The 22,891-nt window shown below is 42.6% G+C and overlaps 2 protein-coding genes across 8 annotated transcripts in view; one reads left to right on the top strand and one right to left on the bottom strand.

Annotated features, from left to right (window-relative positions):
• Positions 1–98: 98 nt before the first annotated feature.
• d2hgdh (D-2-hydroxyglutarate dehydrogenase) lies at positions 99–13,450 on the bottom strand. 4 transcript variants are annotated; one of them, XM_002936608.5, is made up of 10 exons: positions 13,272–13,450; positions 8,855–9,161; positions 8,577–8,634; positions 6,296–6,435; positions 5,099–5,292; positions 4,847–5,015; positions 4,270–4,413; positions 3,102–3,244; positions 2,704–2,869; positions 99–1,681 (listed from the first exon to the last, which is right to left on the bottom strand). In XM_002936608.5, exons 2-10 carry the CDS (start codon positions 9,156–9,158, stop codon positions 1,422–1,424), a joined length of 1,578 nt encoding a protein of 525 aa, XP_002936654.1. In that variant the 5' UTR covers positions 9,159–9,161; positions 13,272–13,450; the 3' UTR covers positions 99–1,421. The 4 variants fall into 4 exon arrangements, with proteins under 4 accessions (XP_002936654.1, XP_031758404.1, XP_004917918.1 ...); XM_031902544.1 differs by lacking the exon at positions 13,272–13,450 and adding an exon at positions 13,126–13,258; XM_004917861.4 differs by lacking the exon at positions 13,272–13,450 and adding an exon at positions 9,238–10,021.
• Positions 13,451–13,508: 58 nt separating this feature from the next.
• dgkd (diacylglycerol kinase delta) overlaps positions 13,509–22,891 on the top strand; it is a 45,851-nt gene continuing 36,468 nt past the window's right edge. For 3 of the 4 annotated variants that reach the window (XM_031902543.1, XM_031902542.1, XM_031902541.1), the window contains exons 1-2: positions 14,429–14,506; positions 22,751–22,861. In XM_031902543.1, the coding sequence (XP_031758403.1) occupies positions 14,444–14,506; positions 22,751–22,861 (174 nt within the window). In that variant the 5' untranslated portion in view covers positions 14,429–14,443. Of the gene's footprint in view, positions 13,825–14,428; positions 14,507–22,750; positions 22,862–22,891 lie in introns of those variants that run through there. The other variant, XM_004917864.4, reaches the window with a different exon arrangement.

Below are 22,891 nucleotides of genomic sequence, written 5' to 3'. Positions count from 1 at the left end.
CTGCCACCTCTTACCCCCAAGGGTGCCCAGACACAAAGGGAGGCACGTCACAAGTTTGGCTTAAGCCATCCATATTAATGCTTAATGTGACAATAAAATGTTATTTTATAACATATGTTTTTATTGTGTAAATTATTGTACATCTGCTCTTCTTTGATAAATGGCTCATTTTAATTTTCAAAACTGTACTGGTGAATTTTTTAATATACAACTAAACTGCTGATAAATCCAAAATGGTAGCTGTTGTCTTGCACAGCAGTGTTTAGCAGTATGGCTCAGTAATCTAGACTGTGGCCCCAGTGCCAGTTACTGTATAGCCACCAGGCAAGGCAGGATAGCCTCTGGCAAATGACAGTCCCAAGAATCTTATAGATCCACAGCTGATATCAGTCTCATTTGGATACTTTTTACTGGCTTCATATGAGGGGGGTGTGGTAGTGTATGGGGTAAAATCATACCATTATATTTTACCTTTACTAGCAATAGTAGATGCATTTAATATAGAAAATGTTGGTTAACTGATAAGTCTATACAACTGTACAAACAGTTGGGATTATCAAACATCAAAGCATGTAAGAGAAGTGGTTTTCTCAGCAACTGTGGTAAAAAAAAGGATCTTAATTTCTGCAACTATAAAATATTACATGCAATATGTTCACTTCTTGCAATAGTAGTTGTATTATACTGCTAAGTCTGTAAGCAGTAACCTACACTTCCGACAGGGGTACTACAGATACTCCAAGATATCTGCCCTGGTGAGTGACATGGCTGTAGCTGCCATGATCCACTGAATCAGGTACAAGGAAGCCACCGGTGACCTGCGATGCCCATGAAATCGCAAGGGAACCCACATTTTTGCGTTGGTGGGGAAACATTTTAAGGGGGCCCTGGCTCACACAGGTACCCCACTGATAAAGGTGTTATACCATTGAATTATGGGATAATGCTTTTGGTAAAACCATAACAAGTGTTGTAAAGGTGTTACCTTTATTGGCTAGTTAAAGCTTGTCATACATGGGCTGATAAAAGCTGAAGGGGCTGAGTTGGCAGCTTATTAGCCTGCGTATGGGTCCTCTGGTAGGCTTGCCTCACCAATATCTGCCTGGAAATTTGTCAGATATCTTTAGAACATGTTGAAAAATCCTCGATGTGGCATCACTATAGGCCTGCAGAGGGATTCAATCATTGGCTCCTGGGCCAACTGTCAGATTGATCCATCTCTTTTCCTTTATAAGCAAATAATTCTAATTTTTAAAAATGATTCCCTTTTCTCTGCAATAAAAAAATAGTACCTTGTACTTGAAGTAAATTATTTTCATTCCTGTTAATGAACTTACTTTCCATGCCATTAGTAATGTGACAGTATTGTCAGTATAACAGTGTCTAGAGGTTTAACAGTTAATAATGATTGTGAGATGCAATTAGTCAGCTTGTGGTATGGTTTTGTAAGGATTCATGATGCCCTTTGGATCCAGCATCTTTTTGAGTCTTTGCATTAGTTGCACCGCCTCACTGGATTTGCTGTAGTAGATATGATCTCTCTTTTTGAAACCCAAGCCATGTTCTGCACTGATGCTGCCACTGTGTCCAGCTGTCCATTGATAAACAAAGGGCTCCAAAGCAGCCAATAAAGACTCGCTGTATGTCTCAGATGTGATATTTAAGTGCAAGTTCCCATCACCTAAAAAGAGACATATTAGAAAGCAATGGTGGGAGATATAGGCAGCCAATAATCTTTTAAGTACTTTTTCTGTAATGTAAGTACAATAATTTTTTAATGGACTTCATATAAAACCAACTACTAATCATAATGCTAAGCATGCTGCTTTTCAGTAGTACCTTAGCCATCCCCCTAAGGCAGCTACATGGATTATTCCCCTGTCCCCATGAAGGTGACAGCAACCTGCATGAAATAAAAGTTTCCAACTAAGGCCACTAGATGTCTCCCTTTCCTTTAAGGCAATTTTTCAGTGCTCTAGTAAGTTCAGGGTCTGGTTTCTATTCCCTACGGAATTCTTCTCATAAGTTTTTAGGGATCTACTCTTTAAAAGGTCTGTTTCTATATCCTCTTCTGCAGAAGCCGTGGGATGGAATGACGATGTTAAAGAAGTTATTCTAATGCAAGCTAGGAAACCCATGTTTGGCAATAGCTGTGATTCAGTTTTTGTATATTAACTTATGTTTTGTTTCATGCTGTCCTTTCTAGTAAGAGCATAAAGCTCGATGGATTATGTATACCATTCTGGAGGCTTATTCCATGCAGGAAGTTGCCTTACAGAATTTTGTGATAATTTTGTTTCTTTTGGAGCAGACAGGGGACTCATGAGAGGGACAGGACTTCATTTTTGTGTCCTCTTTGCGTTTATGTTGTTATGAATGTTTTTCTTGGATATGTGTTATCAAGTAGTTCTGGTAATAATGCATCATGGAGAGCAGAGTGACCTCTAGTGGCACAGGGAAGGAAACTTATTTATTTCAGCTCCCTGCACAAAACCAGTTTGGTCAAATAATGAACTTGGGAGGTAATAAGGAAAAAGGCAGTAAAAAAAAAAACAAAACAAAAGAAAAAACCAGCCTGGCTAAAATCCAAACCAAATTTCAGGTTTTTCAAACAAAATGAAGAAATCACAGACTGAGATTTATTTTGGTCTAAATGTGTATATATGTATGAGCCCCACTATATAGGAAATATGTTTCTCTTACCTAAATGCCCATAGCCAACCACTCTTCGAGCAGATGTGCCTAATCGAGCCCTTGTTTCTTCCACCAAGGCATACAGCTTCTCCACAGGTATGGACAGGTCATATTTGTACACATAGCCATCATGAGCAAGAGCCTCTGTGATACGCTCTCGTAGGGCCCATAGAGACTAAGGAGCACAGCATTTAGTTACACATTAATTCATATACAAGTCACTTGGTGGAAAAGTGACACTTGATTGTATAGGATTGTAATCCTATTAGTTGTATGAATGTAACACATTTTCATTAATGAAGGCAGCAAGTTGCAAATCCAGCCTGCAATGCCATCACTCAGCATAAGGAATTGCTTAATACCTACCCTATAACATAACTAGTGCTTACTGCAAAGGCTATGCTCACCTTTATTTTGCCTTGGTCCGTAGCCACTGTGCCTGATTCCACCAGTCCAGATTCCAGAGCTTTAGCCAAAAATGCATTGAGCTTCTCCTCGTCATGTTGCTCACAGGAGCCAGCTGTTTCTATTAATATGTAGAATGCACTTTCTGCAATTTTAATAAATCATGTCAATTAAAGGCCAGTAACACCATAATGTATCTGTCCAACCAGAAACTACAATAAAAACTGACCTTGGCAAAAAAAAAAAAAAAAAAAAAAGGACCTATTGAATATGAGGTGTATAGCTATGGTTGCCAACTTTTTTGGAAAAAGATACCGTCCTTTCTATATTTTGTCCTTTTTCCCTTTTAATAACATTGACATCATTTTTACTAGCTATACCTGCTAGGTGGCCACCTTATATAATGTTTCTGAGGCAAACAGACACTTTGTACCAAACATGGTATGTTATATTTATTTATGTATATTGTATTTATAACTCATTTTTGTGGATACTGTAAGGCTAAAGGAGCTTAAGCCTAAAGGTGGCCATACACGGTAAGATTTGCTTGTTGGGCAAAGGTTTCCAACCAAGTGGATCTTGTCCCGATTTATATCTCCTGACAAGGGTGGGCAGAAGAGGCAGCTGCCTAAGCCGCCCGGGGGCTAATACGTTTGGCCAACTATTGAATTGCGACGGCGAGCATAGGCGCCATCTGATCGAGGACCGCATGAATGAGCCGATGTGGTCCCCGATCCGACAGAAAATCAACAATGCGCGATCAAGATCTAGCCAATTTTAGGCCAGATATTGGTTGAGTAGGCCCTTCAGGGGTCCCCATACATGGGCAGATAAGCTGCTGAATCGGTCTAAAGTAACATGGCTACCTTAAGTTGATTTCCAAAAGTTGCAACTCTGACACTAAATATATTTTAGCTCCTTCAATTTAATGAGCTAACAAATGTTATGTCTGGCATGATGACCCATGGGATTTAGGTTTGTCACACCTGTTGTCTACAGTAATATATACCTTATTAATTACAGTCAGATAGTTTTACAATATAAAAGCACCATTATGATGAGAAGATGTCATAAGTGTTTTGTTTTGTATGAACTAGCACCTAGGTGCCAGATGTAGTGCACATCCAACAAAATGCACTTAACATACAGAGGCTTCATTTGGTTTGTTACCTTGCAGAGGGTTACTCAGCTTCAGGTGTGTCTGGACCACTCTCATAGACTCCAAGTCCTGGAACTCGTACGCAGACAGAATCTCCCCAAGGTGATCCCTGCAGAGAGTGAAGACTTGCAGGACTCTAGAGAAACTTTCACATCCTGAGAGACACCAGAGAGTGTTAAGGAACCCATTACTTTTAAAGGAGACATTGACTTTCTAAGGACTTTGCTCCTTTAAACTCTACTCAATGGACAATTCATACACCAATTATCTTAACAGTGTTATTTACCTTACTTTTCCTTAGGCCAGTAGCTTTTTCCATGTGACTGACTGATTTAGTAGGGTCAATTCAGAGAGACTACACTGCATCAGTATGTGAAAAGCTGTGCTCTGACACGTGGCAATACAGAAGGAAGGTACCATCAAATGGCATGAAAACTGATAACTGCTATGCATTGATAAGTAAAACAACAATGGGAAATTATTTGTTTGAAAAGTATAGGCGAAATTTCTGTTTTTGCACCATAGTACCATATTGAAATGATGTATTAATATATGATAAAATAAAATGACAGATCCAATATAGCTTACCCAGCAATGCTAAATTGACAGATTTGGGCTTTCGAGGGCAGAGGATGGATACAGCTGTTATTACTCCTAGAGTCCCTTCAGAGCCAATGAATAGCTGCTTCAGATCATAGCCTGTGTTGTCTTTACGCAGTGAGTTGAGGCAGTTTAGGATCGAACCATCAGGAAGCACCTGATATGAGAAAAGAAGAGCATGCCTAAGTATAGAGAAAGAACAATGTTCTTAGAACCAGTAAATTTGCAAAGACTGCTTACCGCTTCTAGCCCCAGGACTGTCCCTCTTAGTGAACCGTATCTAAGGACTCTTAGACCACCAGCATTAGTGGCTAAGTTGCCTCCAATGTGACAACTTCCCTTTGCCCCAAGATCAAGTGGCATTATATATCCTTGTCCTTCAAGGTACTGGTTTAGTGACTCCAGAATACACCCAGACTGGCAGACCAGGGTACCTGAAACACACAAGCTAAGGCTAGGTATACACTGAGCACAAGATTTAACTTGCACCATGCGTACAATATATTGCTGGGGATGCAGAAGTATCTAATATAAAGTTCCATATCTATCATTATGTCTGAGCCTTTGGTGCATTTGCATTTTTATTTACATGCATCTAAACTACCTAATGCACTCACGCCTTTCATCTTGCTTTCCATAATAAATCAGCCATGCCAACTCACATAACAATCTGTTTTAATATGTCACAATATATATATATATATATGATTTTGTAAAAGAAAAACACACTTAGATATAAATGTGAACCCAAAAACATATTCATTGAGATACTGTCTATGACATTCTAGAAACCTAATCAAAAGCAAGCAATATATTCTGAACATAAACTGAAAATTTGACTATTCTTCTTCCTCTTAAAGGAACAGTAATGCCAAAAATGAAAGTGTATTAAAGTATTTAAACTATAATGTACTGTTACCCTGCACAGGTAAAGTTGTGTATTTGCTAAAGTAATGGTACTATAGCTTATATAAATAAGCTGCTGTGTAGCCATGGGGGCAGCCATTCAACCTGGAAAAAAGGAGAAAAGGCACAGGTTACATAGCAGATAACAGATAAGCTCTGTGGAATATAATGGGGCTTTATCTGTTATCTGCTGCGTGCCTGTGCCTTTTCTCCTTTAAATGGCTGCCCCCATGGCTACACAGCAGCTTTGTTTACATAAAGTATAGTAGTCTTTCTGAGGCAAACACACCAGTTGTACCAGCACAGGGCAACAGTACATAATATCGTAATTATTTTTATACACTTTAATTTTTTGGTGTTACTGTTCCTTTAACACATATTTATAAAAAGTCAACATATTCAGCAGAATATGGGTGTATACACTAAACATACAAGACAACCAATAAGCAATAAAATATGTACAGGGGGCCCTGTGGGACCAGAGTTCTTTGGGATTAATATAAAATAACAATTTTTTAGTGTCAAACTCACCAGAAACCTGGTCAAAACTAGTGACTTGGTCCATAAGGGCAGTGGAAAGTATGATCTCATCAAACACTGGGACACTGCCTCCAACTAATCCAGTATTCCCTCCCTGAGGACTTACTGCCAGATTCCTGTCATTGCAATACCTGAAGCAGAGAAAGCACATTGCTTTAAGTAAAAGTAAAAACACATATATTGTAAGCTTTTTGGGCGGGGACCTTATCCCAACTGGAGACTTTATTACAACCATAACCCTTTGTGTTTCTGCCCTGAAAGCACTGTGTACATTTGTGGTGCTATATAAATGAAAATACTTTTGTGTGTCCCTGCAGGAACTGAAACGTCGGACTAAATAAATCCTTGCTTAATTTTTTCTATTACTTTTGACTCCTGCATGAAAATTCCTGTGTGTGCCTTCACCTCTGGCGTATATAAATGAATAAATACATACATATATATACATATTTACTAGCACTGAAGACTATACAGTCAACAGTGATTAAAAAACCTTGATCACAAGAGCTTACAATTTCTTAGAGAAACCCATGAGGGTTTTAGGGTAGTGCTGTCTAAGACAAGCCAGACTGAATCAGAGGTGGAGCTGTAAATAGCTGTAAAATTGTGGAAGTCTCTGAATATCAGTATTAAGCCTGAAATTGTGGAAAGTGGGGCAAAGCCTTAGGCTACTGTTGCAATAGGTGATTGACTGCAGAGACTGGAGATTATCAGGCAGCACCAGACCCATAGGATACGGTCAAAAACCCATCAGTAGTGGGATCTCCCAGTGCTTTCTACAAATATGAATGACAAGTGATCTGTAGCAGACTAGGCATTCTAACTCCTAGTTATATGCAAAAAATGTCTTGAAAGAGTGAGAAGGGGCTACAAAATGGGGTGGAGTAGCAGGTAATAAGTCGAACGCATGGGGCAGCTCTGAAAGTATACTGAATACACTTCCCATGACAGGGAATAGGAACCAATGGACAGGCAGTGAAAGTTGATGTCACCTAAAACCATGGGTTAGAATTGCAGATAAGTGCTCTTCTGTTTGGGAAAATCATCAACGGATGGTTAAAATCACTGTTGCCTAAGGAACAAGTAAACACCTACGCAATTCAAAGTGGATGGGATTGCCACCACTCAGAGAGCCACTTATCAATTACCATGGAAACAGGCACAATCAAGCAGAACATTTTATTTCATGAAAAAGTAGTGGAGTAGCGATGGCACCTGCAAATTCACAACAGTTCTTTATGAGCACATCGGATCTGCTCACAAGCACACTGCAATAAAAACAGGACTACTTACAATTAATCCATTTTGTACATATAAATGAAAAAGGTAATGTATGTTCATTCAGTTAAATGACATTTTTGTATTAAAGGCTCTTTATCACTTTTAATACTAACTCATTAGTTTGTGTGGAGTTATACTAGAGACCAGGGTAAATATCCTCCTGTGTAGCTGGGATGAGCATGAAAAGCCTAAAGAAAGGCCTAGGGGAACCCCCTTCCAAAATCCCTTCCTTATTTTCTCTGGGCTGGTGCGTCGCTTTATTTTTAATAAATGAGCCAACCAAAGTGTATATTCATCCAGAGCAGATGGGCGAATGCGCAGTACTGTAATCTCTGCTCTGTGCAGCAGACACAGGCATATATTGGGAAAAAAATCACGGCAAGGTGTTCTAGAGGAACATTCCTGGGGCCAGTGAGTTTTTTTTTTTTTAAGAAGAGGTGCACCGCCTGGCAGGACTATATTTACCAAATTGGCACCCATGTATCCAAACATAGGACAGCAGCTTTAAGAGGGCGTCTCACACATATAGGGGTTCCTATATGGTAAACAAAAAAATTGCAATTGCAGTTCCATCAGCCTGCTGCTGATGGTGAATATCTGCTTGTCCAGTAATCGGCGCATGAGCAGGACAGATGGGCTACAAGCACATGTGCCAGCGATGGGAGAGGGGGCAGGCTGAGATCCAGTGTCTAAAGCAGCACCGGATATAAATTGGTCTGATACCACCCTAGGCACCAGAACTAAATGCACCCCTGTGTGATTGACTTCACTGTGAATGACTTCACGTCCGGTGGTGCAAACCCCTCAACCCCCCCATGCTCCGTTGGCAGATCTCCCGAGGAACTCTGTGGCAAAGCCTTGGGGGATTTTTTATTAAAAAAGCTGCCACCCTAGCCACAGGGCCTATATATAAATGGGGAGGGGTGTCTAACAACATTGGCAGGCCCCTTTAAAGACACTCATAAACATAACAGGAAATGTATCTGCTTACTTCAAAATTTTGGAAACCTCCTCTGTATTTTGAGGCCTTAGGAGGAGCTTGCTGTTACCTAGAGTTAAAATAAAAAAAGTCTCACCAAAACCACAAGCACTTAATAAAGAGAGACTAGCTACATAACAGTAATTAATACAGGAGGTTCATTCATTAACAAAATGTTTTCTGTGAGGAACCATGCAATAATGGTATATTTAGGTATAACGTAGGGATTACTATGCTGGTCACAGAACTACTACGAGAAGCCAAGCCTAGCAGTTTCACAAGGCGCATACCTCTCACGGTGCGTAGCCAATCTATATTGTATCTTTTCAAGTCATCTTCATCAGTGACAACCCTGCCTGGAAGCAAACGCTGGAAGAAGTTGAGATCTTCAGAGGTGACATCTGGAAATGGCAAACGGGACACGCTATAATGATCTGCTGTGAAAGGGGGTTCCATGGGGCCCACACTCATACGAGGACAGCTTGAAGACAAAAAAGCAACTCCCCATGGTGACTTGTTGGTATGCAGGATTCTTGTCAGTGCCCATGCTGTCCTGCTCTTCTTGAGTGCCATGTAAAGCCCAGAAAAGGCCATTCTCTGAAAGAAACATACTATTAGAGAATGCTACAAATGTGAGCAAAACCAAAAATAAATATATATAATCCCAAATCACCTTTAGTTTTGCAGTGACATAAAGAGACTCATTAACATATGCCCCAGGTGCAAATGCTAGAGCACTAAGGGGAACAAAATGGTTAGTGCTCATTTAGTAATGAGTGTGAGGCGCTGTTGGGTGCAAGGCGGTTATGTTTCAGGACACATGGCTCCTTTGCACACTATGCTGCTATCACTCCCCGGAATGAAAGCTATGGGTCTGCATGGGGTACACCTGTGTGCCTCCTCCTGTCAATGAATACAGTGCTGCTGAATCAGGCAAAGCTGTATTCATGGGAAAATTCAGGTCCCTGTGCTGTATTCTGAACCACAGCTATGCCAATGAGCTAAAAAGTGTGAAAAATGAGAAAAGCATGGCGGCTTGCATCTGTTTTTTGCACTTTGTATCTTGCTCCATGAGTGATAAATGATCCTTGAAGCTTTAAGGGTTTTGATTCATTTCGGTTAGGCACTCAAAATTGGTCAGCTCGGATTTGGACAAAGCCCAAACTAAGGGGCACATTCATTAAAGTCCGAATAACGAGTACGATTTGCAAAGATTTGCATTAAATACGAAAATTTCTGTTTTGCGTTAATTTTGCCAAATGTCGTGCTTGTACAAAACTATTGTGGCACAATCTGAAAGTAATTAAATTTTCATATCCGAACTATCGTAAACGGCGCAAAAACCTTTCTGACTTTGAACCTTCAGTGCATGATTTTGGAAGCCTCCCATAGGACTCAATGCAGGGCCAGACTGGGCTGCCGGGACACCGGGGAAAATCCCGGTGGGCCCCTGCTCTAGTGAGTTCCTGTCGGCCCAGACCCGACCACTCCCCCTGCCTGACTGTTCCCCCCAACACATTAAATTTACGCGCTTGGGGGTAGGACGTCAGGTGGGGGGCCCTGCGAGGGGGGTTAGGGGACACCTGCAGGGCCCAAGGAAAGTCTCCCATAGGGCTCAATGGCACTCTGCCGCTCCAACCCGGCCCAAGGAAAGTCTCCCATAGGGCTCAATGGCACTCTGCCGCTCCAACCCGGCCCAAGGAAAGTCTCCCATAGGGCTCAATGGCACTCTGCAGCTCCAACCCGGCCCAAGGAAAGTCTCCCATAGGGCTCAATGGCACTCTGCAGCTCCAACCCGGCCCAAGGAAAGTCTCCCATAGGGCTCAATGGCACTCTGCAGCTCCAACCCGGCCCAAGGAAAGTCTCCCATAGGGCTCAATGGCACTCTGCAGCTCCAACCCGGCCCAAGGAAAGTCTCCCATAGGGCTCAATGGCACTCTGCAGCTCCAACCCGGCCCAAGGAAAGTCTCCCATAGGGCTCAATGGCACTCTGCAGCTCCAACCCGGCCCAAGGAAAGTCTCCCATAGGGCTCAATGGCACTCTGCAGCTCCAACCCGGCCCAAGGAAAGTCTCCCATAGGGCTCAATGGCACTCTGCAGATCCAACCCGGCCCAAGGAAAGTCTCCCATAGGGCTCAATGGCACTCTGCAGCTCCAACCCGGCCCAAGGAAAGTCTCCCATAGGGCTCAATGGCACTCTGCAGCTCCAACCCGGCCCAAGGAAAGTCTCCCATAGGGCTCAATGGCACTCTGCAGCTCCAACCCGGCCCAAGGAAAGTCTCCCATAGGGCTCAATGGCACTCTGCAGCTCCAACCCGGCCCAAGGAAAGTCTCCCATAGGGCTCAATGGCACTCTGCAGCTCCAACCCGGCCCAAGGAAAGTCTCCCATAGGGCTCAATGGCACTCTGCAGCTCCAACCCGGCCCAAGGAAAGTCTCCCATAGGGCTCAATGGCACTCTGCAGCTCCAACCCGGCCCAAGGAAAGTCTCCCATAGGGCTCAATGGCACTCTGCAGCTCCAACCCGGCCCAAGGAAAGTCTCCCATAGGGCTCAATGGCACTCTGCAGCTCCAACCCGGCCCAAGGAAAGTCTCCCATAGGGCTCAATGGCACTCTGCAGCTCCAACCCGGCCCAAGGAAAGTCTCCCATAGGGCTCAATGGCACTCTGCAGCTCCAACCCGGCCCAAGGAAAGTCTCCCATAGGGCTCAATGGCACTCTGCAGCTCCAACCCGGCCCAAGGAAAGTCTCCCATAGGGCTCAATGGCACTCTGCAGCTCCAACCCGGCCCAAGGAAAGTCTCCCATAGGGCTCAATGGCACTCTGCAGCTCCAACCCGGCCCAAGGAAAGTCTCCCATAGGGCTCAATGGCACTCTGCAGCTCCAACCCGGCCCAAGGAAAGTCTCCCATAGGGCTCAATGGCACTCTGCAGCTCCAACCCGGCCCAAGGAAAGTCTCCCATAGGGCTCAATGGCACTCTGCAGCTCCAACCCGGCCCAAGGAAAGTCTCCCATAGGGCTCAATGGCACTCTGCAGCTCCAACCCGGCCCAAGGAAAGTCTCCCATAGGGCTCAATGGCACTCTGCAGCTCCAACCCGGCCCAAGGAAAGTCTCCCATAGGGCTCAATGGCACTCTGCAGCTCCAACCCAGCCCAAGGAAAGCCTCCCATAGGGCTCAATGGCACTCTGCAGCTCCAACCCGGCCCAAGGAAAGCCTCCCATAGGGCTCAATGGCACTCTGCAGCTCCAACCCGGCCCAAGGAAAGCCTCCCATAGGGCTCAATGGCACTCTGCAGCTCCAACCCGGCCCAAGGAAAGCCTCCCATAGGGCTCAATGGCACTCTGCAGCTCCAACCCGGCCCAAGGAAAGCCTCCCATAGGGCTCAATGGCACTCTGCAGCTCCAACCCGGCCCAAGGAAAGCCTCCCATAGGGCTCAAAGGCACTCTGCAGCTCCAACCCGGCCCAAGGAAAGTCTCCCATAGGACTCAATGGCACTCTGCAGCTCCAACCCAGCCCAAGGAAAGTCTCCCATAGGACTCAATGGCACTCTGCAGCTCCAACCTGGCCCAAGGAAAGTCTCCCATAGGGCTCAATGGCACTCTGAAGCTCCAACCCGGCCCAAGGAAAGTCTCCCATAGGGCTCAATGGCACTCTGCAGCTCCAACCCGGCCCAAGGAAAGACTCCCATAGGGCTCAATGGCACTCTGCAGCTCCAACCCAGCCCAAGGAAAGCCTCCCATAGGGCTCAATGGCACTCTGCAGCTCCAACCCGGCCCAAGGAAAGCCTCCCATAGGGCTCAATGGCACTCTGCAGCTCCAACCCGGCCCAAGGAAAGCCTCCCATAGGGCTCAAAGGCACTCTGCAGCTCCAACCCGGCCCAAGGAAAGTCTCCCATAGGACTCAATGGCACTCTGCAGCTCCAACCCAGCCCAAGGAAAGTCTCCCATAGGACTCAATGGCACTCTGCAGCTCCAACCTGGCCCAAGGAAAGTCTCCCATAGGGCTCAATGGCACTCTGAAGCTCCAACCCGGCCCAAGGAAAGTCTCCCATAGGGCTCAATGGCACTCTGCAGCTCCAACCCGGCCCAAGGAAAGACTCCCATAGGGCTCAATGGCACTCTGCAGCTCCAACCCGGCCCAAGGAAAGACTCCCATAGGGCTCAATGGCACTCTGCAGCTCCAACCCAGCCCAAGGAAAGCCTCCCATAGGGCTCAATGGCACTCTGCAGCTCCAACCTGGCCCAAGGAAAGTCTCCCATAGGGCTCAATGGCACTCTGCAAAATACGAAAAAGTTGCACAAATTAACGACAATATCACCGAAAATATGCAAAAGTTGTAAACTTTAGAAAAAATTAAATTTTTTTGTAATCGAACCTGTCGTACTTTAATGAATGTGCCCCTAAAACTGAATTTGGTGCATTCTTTTGCAGCTATTTCCTTGAGAACTAAACGCATTTCTGTGACCACAGACTATGACAGTAAAACACTTTCCATTCTATTTGCAGGAACCTAGCAGCTAAGTTGATATATTGCCATGTTTTACTAAGTTAGCCTCACAGGCTTTTGGGGGATGCTGGGATTGGTAGTCCACTGACAGATTACAAGTCTCTGCGGAGCGGAGCCGGATAATGGGTACTGCACGAAACGAGAGATTTCTGCTCAGAGGACGACACGACTTTCCTACACACAAGCAAGAGACTTACAGTTCGGCGCAGAAAACTGGAGCTAGCGCCACAGTCTGGAGTGGGCGGGCACACACTGGCCTAAGGAAGGATTGCACTGATTGGCTCACAAAGGCATGAGGTACGGACCAGGGTCTAAGAAGCGGCTCAATAGAGGGGGCGTTTATGTTAAACCCCACCCCCTAACTCATAAATTAAATCCGATTGGCGAAACGCTCGGCCGGATGTTTTATTGTGCCCTTACTGTAGGAGGAAACGCTAACCCCCAGAAAGCAGAGGATTTTGGGAGGTTTCATTCGCTCGAGATGCGCTACACCTTTCCACCCCTGGGGGTCGCTGTGCCTAGAGCGCCGGCTACACCGAAGTCACCCGTAGATGTCGCTGTTTGCCAAAATTGTATCGGGCCTCAGTATAGCGCTGTGTCCCGGTGCCCGGCTCTTTGGGAGTGATGGCGGCCTCTTTGGCTGCGGTAGCTCCAGGAGCCCCAGCTGAGGAATCATCGGATAGCGAACCGGAACCCGAGCCGCAGAAACTTCGAAGGAAAGTGTCCACGTCGGGACAGATCCGGGGGAAGGTGAGATGTAGCGTCGGGAAGTAGAAAACATGCAGCTGCTGCTTGCGGAGGGTTGCTCTGTCCATTACAGCTAAGCAGTGGCCAATAAGAGCCATTGGGCGAGGGAGGCCGGTAAAGCAGTGGGCTGGGGGTCCAAAGGGGGCAGCCGGGCTATAGAGAGGCAGAGCTCATGAAAGTTGCCATATGGAGGGTGCAGAAGGGTAAGCAAGAGACGGGACAGAGGGAACAGACAGAGGGAACAGACAGACTGCAGGCTGGACCCCCAATACAATGTTAAATACACCCCCACCCCTATTGCCTTCATTTCAATAGAATACAATGTTAAGAGGTGCCAATAACCCCCCCTGCTGCTCCTGGGGTTCTCAAGCAACAAAAAAAGCTTCCACTTTAGGGGGCACCCAGCATGGTAAGAAACCCCACCAAAAGTAGCCCATGGCATGATCTCTTAGCTTTGGATGCATCTTGGGAACTGTAACCCCTACTGGTAGGTCAGGGCAATCAGACAAGTCACCTGTTTGGGGGAGAGAGAAGCAGAATGAGTCCTGTGCACAGTGTGGTATTGCTGTGGGAGAACATCAGGTATGGCAGTTGTGCCAGTATGGAATGCAGAGGGGTGAGGATGTTTATGGCTGATAGAACATCGATTCTGAGGGCTGATTTTGGCACTGGAGAAACTGGCCTGGTAAGACTGAATGTTATATGACAGGCAGCAGCAGCACTGTATTGGTGACATTTGTAACTAAAGGTCTGTGATTCTGTAAATCTTTTGTTTGGTTATTATCTGCATTGCTTTAGGTTGTATGCCCACACTTGGCTCTATGCATGATGCACTGACAACCTCCTGTCTAGTCTTTCTTATGGCTAGTGGCTCCCATATGTGTCATTTATAGGTCTTGATACCTCCCTGTATCTCTTGACCATTTTCAGCACTTCTGTATCAGACTTTTAACCCTCCAGATTGCACACAGACACATCCTCACAAACAGGGAGTTGTAATTGCAAAGCTTGTCTCATAATGCTAGGTATGTTCACTTATAAGGGTTGTTCTTGTAAAAAAAAAAATGTATACTTTTGCCTGCAAGCAATGTGATGTAGTGGAGAGCAATGCAGGTCTGGAAAAAACGCTACCTCTGAAAAATGTGCTTTCTCTGTTTTTTTTCTAATTGGAAAGCAAAACAGTTATCCTATTGTAGTGTATGGGGACTGTACTGTGGTTTAACGTGCTAAAACTGCAGAATAACCCCTTGTTTAACATGAGTGCAACAAATAGGGTTTGTGGCTTTTTAATAATTTCTTGAGTTAAATAGGGCACACGGGAAAAATAAAGCTACTTGGTCCCTGTGAGGCAGATAATAGGATTCCCAGGTTCAGATAATACCTCTGTCTAATAAAGTTCTGCTAACAAAACATTTGCAAAAAAGGGTGTTAAAAGGTGTTGGCATACTGGTAATATAATTATTTACCTTGGAAGCACCAACCTTGGCATATTTTCAGTCTCCCCATTTGACCTTCGTTTTGAACTGAGAATTGAGAATTCCATGTCCTCTATTGATACCCAGTACTGCGTGCCATAGGTAGTGCACTTCCCTTACAGTAGAATATTAGGTTCTGTTGGCAGTTTGAGGAAAGTCTCTGGTTAATGTTCCACTGTCCTTAATGTATCATAAAACAGTGTTTAGCTTAAAAACGTATTAGCTTATAAATTGTGCTAGAATTAAAAAGGATGACTGTGTCTTTTGTATTGTGTGACATGAAGCTATGTGAGGCAAGTCAGGGTTATAGGAGAAAGGTTACAGTACCGTATAGGGAACTGTATGCCATGCCTCCTAGCCTATATTAAAGGGGATTTGTGTCTACAGATAACTAGTAGATTTTTTATTGCACATGTGCACCACTGTATTTCACACACAGACAAGCAGGTGAAAGTTCTATGCAGTTTATTTACATGCATGCAGACTACACTGGATTTTATATGGTCATTCAGATGCGTCTGAATGATTTGCTAATTAGTCATGCATTCTGCATGGCTGATCTGACTGGTCTAATCTGCAGTGTGCATCTAAAGTAACTTTAAAAGGGATAGTTCATCAACTTTGCATCTCTTCTGTTAAACTTTACTTTTTTTATTATTTGCTATACTCTTCTGCCTGTTTCCAGCTTTCAAATAGGGGTTATTGTGTTAATAGTGGTGTGGTGGTCCTCCTGTGTGAGATATTGTCCGAGCACCCAAACTTCTGTATTGTTTATATTTATATACACCAAACAAGGAGGTTTTTACACCACTAAGCCCACGTAATAAAAAAAATAAACACCTGCTTCAGGGCCACTGGGAGCAACATCTAAGGATCTGGTGATCAACATGTTGAGCCATTGGTTGGGGATCACTGGTTTAATGGAGTATTGCAGTGCAATATTGTTTCCAGGGAAAGAGACAAGAGAGGCTGCATACTACATATTTCAAGGCCAGAAATTCTAACATTAGGTTTACCCTAGCGAATGATACAGTTTTGAAAATAGGATTCTGACAAAACCAAAATAGGCAAAACTACCAACTTATCATGACCAAGGGTCTGCTGAACAGTTTGATGCCCAATGTGCATGGGTTTAGCATATAGGGCCCCCAATATGAAAATACCCAGTATGCTCCTATAATTTCTGTCATTTTTAGTTCTCATAATTAACAGTTATTGCATTTTATGTGGGGTACAGCTATAAAAAAGTTAATCCCAGAAAGCCTTATATTTTCACTAACTACACATTCCAAAAATGGTAACTGTCTTTCTACTCCAAACCACCAAACTACAAAGCTTTCCTGAATTTAGCGGTTTTGACAGTTTCTGAAAATCCACCAACTCATCTCTCACATATCATTAGGTACCAAAGTAAAACATCATAAATATGAACCGCAAGGGTTTCTGCCAAATATGCATAGATGTGGCATGTACAGATAAAAATAGTACATATGAATCTTCTTGGCTGCCAACTTGTCTTTTGTGAGCAAAGCCCCTAACTCCTCCTCTGTCTGCAGACACAATTCCCACAGCTCATAGGCCCACCTAAACTTTCTGAGCCCAGCACTACTGCATTGTTTGTGCGTTTAATATTTTCTCTTCAAACAGTGTAACCCACTCAAGATAAATAAACCACCTTTATCGCTGTGTGGTACCTTCAGAAAATATGAAGATTTTTGCCAGTGCTGGAATTTACTGGTGCTGTATTGTGGCCTGTGCTTTCTGGGACAACACCTGTGGGGAACAGGTTTACACATATGAGCCTACAGTTGACTGGGATGCTAGAGGTGTAGGCAGCAATGGCAGAGAGCAGAGGCCGTAGTTTGCATCTAAGCCAGAGGTCAGATGGCTAGTACCCTAATTTGTGGATAGTTCAGGCCAAAACCAGGCAGGACAGATTAATAGCCAATGGCAGAGGCAGAACGGTGTCAGCAGGTTCTGTATCAACTAGTGGCAAGCTATATCCAAGTCTTAAACCGAAAGCAGACTTAATTCATCAGCCCTCTTGGGATATGTGCCTGGGCAACAAGTAATCACTTCCAGTCTGTTCTCACAGCAAAATGTTTAGTGCCTGTCAGTAGCAGTTCTGCATTACAGCAGCATGACACTTTCAGTCATTTGCTGTCAGTGTTAAGGAAGGTTCAATCATTTAAGAGAAAGGGTGGTATAAAAACAAACGTGGCTGTACACAGTGATCCTTGCAGAATAAACTTGGTAATTGCCTGTTAATTTTTTTTTTCCCCATGCTGTACCACTTCCTTTTGGAGACCTCTTGGATTTATACTACTTCCTTCATGTAAATATCCTTTACCTCGGGGTCCCCAACCTTTCTTACTCGTGAGCCACAGTCAAATGTAAAAAGACTTGGGGAGCAACACAAGTATCATAAAAGTTAATGGAGGTGCAAAATAAGGGCTGTGATTGGCTATTAGGTAGCCTCTATGCACAATATTTGCTTACAGGGGGCTTTATTTGGTAGTAAGTCTTGTTTTTATTCAACCAAATTCCACCAAGTCAGGAATTCAAAAATAACTACCTGGTTTGGGGGTACTGAGAGCAACATCCAAGGGGCCCCCGAGCCACTGGTTGGGGATCACTGCTCTACCTGAACAATGCGTGTTGCCACTTGCTATGATGCAACATTTACAAATTGATATAGTTACATAATTAAGTTGGATTGAAAAAAGACCAAAGTCCATCAAGTTAAACCCTTCCAAGCGAACTCCAATGCACACACATAGACCCCTACTGAGCTACTGATACACTCGCATATATATATATAAATATATATATATATATATATAGTATACAGGGAGGAGCACACCCTATACAAGTCCAAATGCCCTTGGTGCAGGTCAAAAAACAAAAATATAGTAGAAAGAGTGCCGCACACACAGGGACTTGATACAAAAGAAAAAGTGGTTTTATTGAAAAAATTCCAACGTTTCGAGCACAATCTGTGCTCTTCCTCAGGGACAAACCACTGAGGAAGAGCACAGATTGTGCTCGAAACGTTGGAATTTTTTCAATAAAACCACTTTTTCTTTTGTATCAAGTCCCTGTGTTGTGCGGCACTCTTTCTACTATATATATATATATATATATATATAAAAATTCCAGAAAGAAGGTACCGCTCGCTCAGGACTTAGAAATCCATTATAGAAATTTTATTGTGGAGACATGACAACTGACGTTTCGGCTGTAACACCAGCCTTTGTCAACTTTGACAAAGGCTGGTGTTACAGCCGAAATATATATATATATATATATATATATATATATATATATATATATATATATATATATATATATATATATATATATATATATAGACACACACATCCTGAAACGTCAGTTGAGTATACGTGAGTGCCGGTTTCAATGGTGTGTGTATATATATATATATGTATATATATATACATCCTGATGACGATCCCACGAGGATCGAAACGCGTAGAGTCGATGATCTAAATAAACACAAAGAAAATTTTTACTCTACCTATGCTGTGAGTGCTTTCTACAAATCCGCTGTTTTTCCCTTGGTTAGCACCCGGCGAATGCCTTTGGAGCGGTGAGTGCCGATTCAATTTGGACTATATATATATATATATATATATATAATACCAACATCAATACTAATTGCAGATTTCAGTATCACAGTAGCCTTAGATACTATGCTTGTTCAAGAAATCATCCAAGGCATTCTTAAAGGCATCAACAGAATCTGCCTTAACAACATCTCTGCCCTTATCATAAAAAAACATAATACTGCTTCAAATTAAAGTTCAGTTCCTCTAATTTAAAAGGGGGGCCTCTGGTGCGCTGATCATTTTTATGGGAAACAAAGAACACCCCCCTATCTGCCTATAATCCCCTCTAAATTTGATGTATGTTATGACACTGCCCAACTGGGCCTGTTTTTTTTTCTCCTCTACTTTACTGCTACCCTTTGGTCTGGCTTGTGGAAATTTTGCTTACCTCAGGGAATTTAAGAGTTTTTAGGTATGTTGCTGACTGAATCTGTGGAACCAAAAAGGTAAACTCCATCATGGGGCTTCTATTATTGGTCCCCTCTATGCATTGCACTGAACCCATTCTTAGCCATAATGGCTATTGGTGCTTTCAAGATCAAACGTCTGAGGATGGAAATAAGTTAATATTAGTTATTTATATAGCATTAACATGTTAATCAAGGGGAATTTCTGGCACATTTTCTCCTTCAAAACTAGTATTTCTTTTTCTTCTTTATTTCTATGGCACTGACACTTATTACCTTGCACTTTGACAAAGATTTTTCTTCATTCTCTGCTGCAGTGGAACTTGTTATTTTTAAAGTCACTGTCACATTCACACAATACATTAGGCTCAGTTTTATGAAAAGGCAACTTTGCTTCACAAGTTTCTATGGCACAGTTCTCTTTTTATGACTAGATTAAGAGGGTTAATTCTTCTGTAGGTGTAGGTTACCATTATACACACACTTTCTGCATGTGCATTATGGGTTCAGAGTTTAATTCTCATTAATTATTAAAAAAAGATGCAGGAGTTAAATGCATATTACCTCTGTGCAATTTCTGTTTAAGATCTTTAATTGAGCTCCAAATGCAGATATTGCTTGATTTCCTATAAAACAAGCTGTTCTGCCTTCACGGTACATGCCGCCTACATATAGAAGTAGGCGTTGTTCTCATTCCTCTGCTCCATAAAGGATTTCTGCTACCCAAGCTAAGAACTGTATTTAACCAAAGCAAAAAAAAATGTTTCTTGATAATTAGAGTCTTTTATGTTCTTAAGATCTGCCTTTTGCCCACACAACCACCCACAGATGGGAAATTGCTGGATCCTGTAGATTTAGGCAATGAATTTGACATTGTAGAATATATCTCTTATTTAGAAGGCCCTGTTCCTTGTTAATTATGGGGTAATTCAACAAAAGAGGTGGATGGTACAGTGTCCTTCCACCTTTGTGCACCGTCAGTGTCCATGGCATATCCCACATAGGAGAAGTGTTTGCGGTTGAGAAAATTGTAATTAAATATTGGAATACACAGAGCTGTTAACGCTGTGTTCTTTCACAATGATAACTTTCACAAAGATAATTCTCTGAACAAGTTCAGTCACCTCAATTTCTGTGTTAATATAAATATTCCATTACAAATGTGTTTCTAATCAGTAAGCTGGGACCAGAAAGACATCCCTCTGAATCTGTCTGTATAGTGGTTTTCAGACTTTTAAGTGGCCCATTGTGGTTGCAATTTGGTCAGGCACACACCCGTGCTGCAATACCAGGTTACATTTTAAAAACACTTGTCACAGGTGCCTGCTATATTTGCAGTTGTATCTTGCTCAGTATATAAGCATTTGCTCAGATCTTCCATAATCCATAAAATTGGCCTTCAGGGGGGCTTTCCCCAGTCTGCTGCTTTGGGCCAGACAGTGGAGAGGCTAGATAGTGTGGCACATGGGTTTGGTGAATTGCAGCGTTAAATCTCAACTCATTGCTGCCCATGCCTTAAGTTCATGATAGTAATGCCCCACTTTGTATTAGTGTTGCCTAGCCTGCAACCTATTGCCTAGCCTGCAAAGTCTTTATATTAACTAAGCCCCACCCCCTATGGCCCTTCCACAGCTAAAAGCAACCCTGACTTGCTTGTGTGAGCTGTAACTGGATGTCTTTTATAAAGGGTGGAAAACATCCAATTTACCATATACAGTATATGTCGTTCACCAATTGTACAAAAAAAGCTTAAAATTCAGGTGACCTGTTTTTATTGAAATTTCTTTATTGCTGTCTATATTAGACTGAAGGGAAGAGTGCGGTTCATCTTGAGCATTTCTGTGTGTCAGTCTATGTATAAAGAATGTGTCTGAGATGGAAGAATGTAAACATCTATACACATGTTTGTAAATATTTCATTCCGTGATTCCTAACATGGAGAGGGAAGGAGAAAACAGTCCGGGAGAAGGAGAGCTCTGAGAGAAGAGACAGACAAGGGCTTTATTTGTTTATTTGATACATTTAAAAAAAGATTCCTGGGAAATGTACTTGGGAATGAGCATGTCTCGTATGAATGTTCTGTATCATGGTGACAGAATACAGAGACAGGCAGACTTGTAGAGAGAGCATCATGCTATATGGAACACGCAGATTAGACAGGCATGGGGGGGGTTTCAGATGAGTTGAAGTGAGGGTTAACAGACTAACAGAAAGGATGACATGTTACATCACCATTTTGGGAGGGTAGCTTGACAAAAATGATACAGCAGAGAAAAAGGCTTGGAAAAGCTTTGAATTAGTCTTGGTGATGCAAAGTGCAGTCCCTTGCAGTAGTAATGGAGGGGATACATTCCTCACTAAGACACAGCTGTTGGGCAAATGTGTGATATGTGTTAAGGGCATCCAACCTTAAACAGAATATTATTGTGAATTTAGTGTGTTCCTCTCACTTTCATTTTCTGTTTTTTGGCGGTTTGAAAAATTAACAGTTTTAGGCTTCAAGTACCATTAACATAACTTGACTATCCAGTGAGATTTACACTTTGTAAGAATATACTTTGTATATTTGACTGTTAAAATGAGAATGTGTTCAGAAAATGGGAATGAAAGTAGCAGAGCATTAAGGGTATATCAGAAGATAGTAGTTGCCCTTTATAAGAAAAGGCATTTATTGCCAAGTATGTGAACCATCCTGCAGGACAGTAAAGCTCAAACAACTTTAGAAGAATCGAATAGTGGGGCTATGTTGGAAGCATGGTTCATTAAAACTTTCTTTTGGCAACAGTTTCTTGACAGCCATGAAAGTGTTGTGAAATGGCAAATAACATTATTAATAATATATCTGATCTTCGAATGAGAATCTGATTTGGTCTGTACTCAAAGTTCTCCATTCATATTTTTTTATAGCCTGCCTTCTCTTCATTGCTGGTATGTGCATTAATGCACAGTTTACTGCCCTTTAAAATGAAAGTATATTCAGTACTAGCATAGCAGTATTTTTTATTTTTAAGCCCCTTTTTACAAGTGCTTAATAGAAATCCAAAATCACTTCTAAACTGTGATAGTAACTTTTTAAAAAATAATTTTTGTATCTATGTTGCATTTGTAACCTGTGAACTTTAGACCTGTTGTGATGCATTTACTACATTATAGTGCTTTAAAATAATACTATAAAGCATAATGCCTTATAATACTCTCCACTGTGAAAAGTCATAAACAGCATAACCATGCCAGTGCCAAAAGGCACAAGTTTGATGCACCAATTCTAAATATTTGCTTATGTGTCTCCTTTCCTACCTAGGGTGCACATTGGTCCTTTTGATATATACAGTTAGCATCTAGAGCAGTAGGGGGCATATCTAAGGAAAATACACATATGTGGCCATACCCTGTATAACATTTTATTTTACATTTTTAGGCTATCATAAAGGAGGGGCACCTGCATAAGCAAACCAGTTCCTTTCAGAGATGGAAACGGCGCTATTTCAAACTCAGAGGGAGAACTCTTTACTATGCCAAGACTGCCAAGGTTTGTGTGTGTGTGTGTGTGTGTGTGTGT

Source organism: Xenopus tropicalis, chromosome 5, assembly GCF_000004195.4.
Source record: "Xenopus tropicalis strain Nigerian chromosome 5, UCB_Xtro_10.0, whole genome shotgun sequence".
NCBI classification, from domain to species: domain Eukaryota; kingdom Metazoa; phylum Chordata; class Amphibia; order Anura; family Pipidae; genus Xenopus; species Xenopus tropicalis.
The sequence above is the reverse complement of the archived record's forward strand: the minus strand, read 5'-3'. Positions and strand labels throughout refer to the sequence as shown.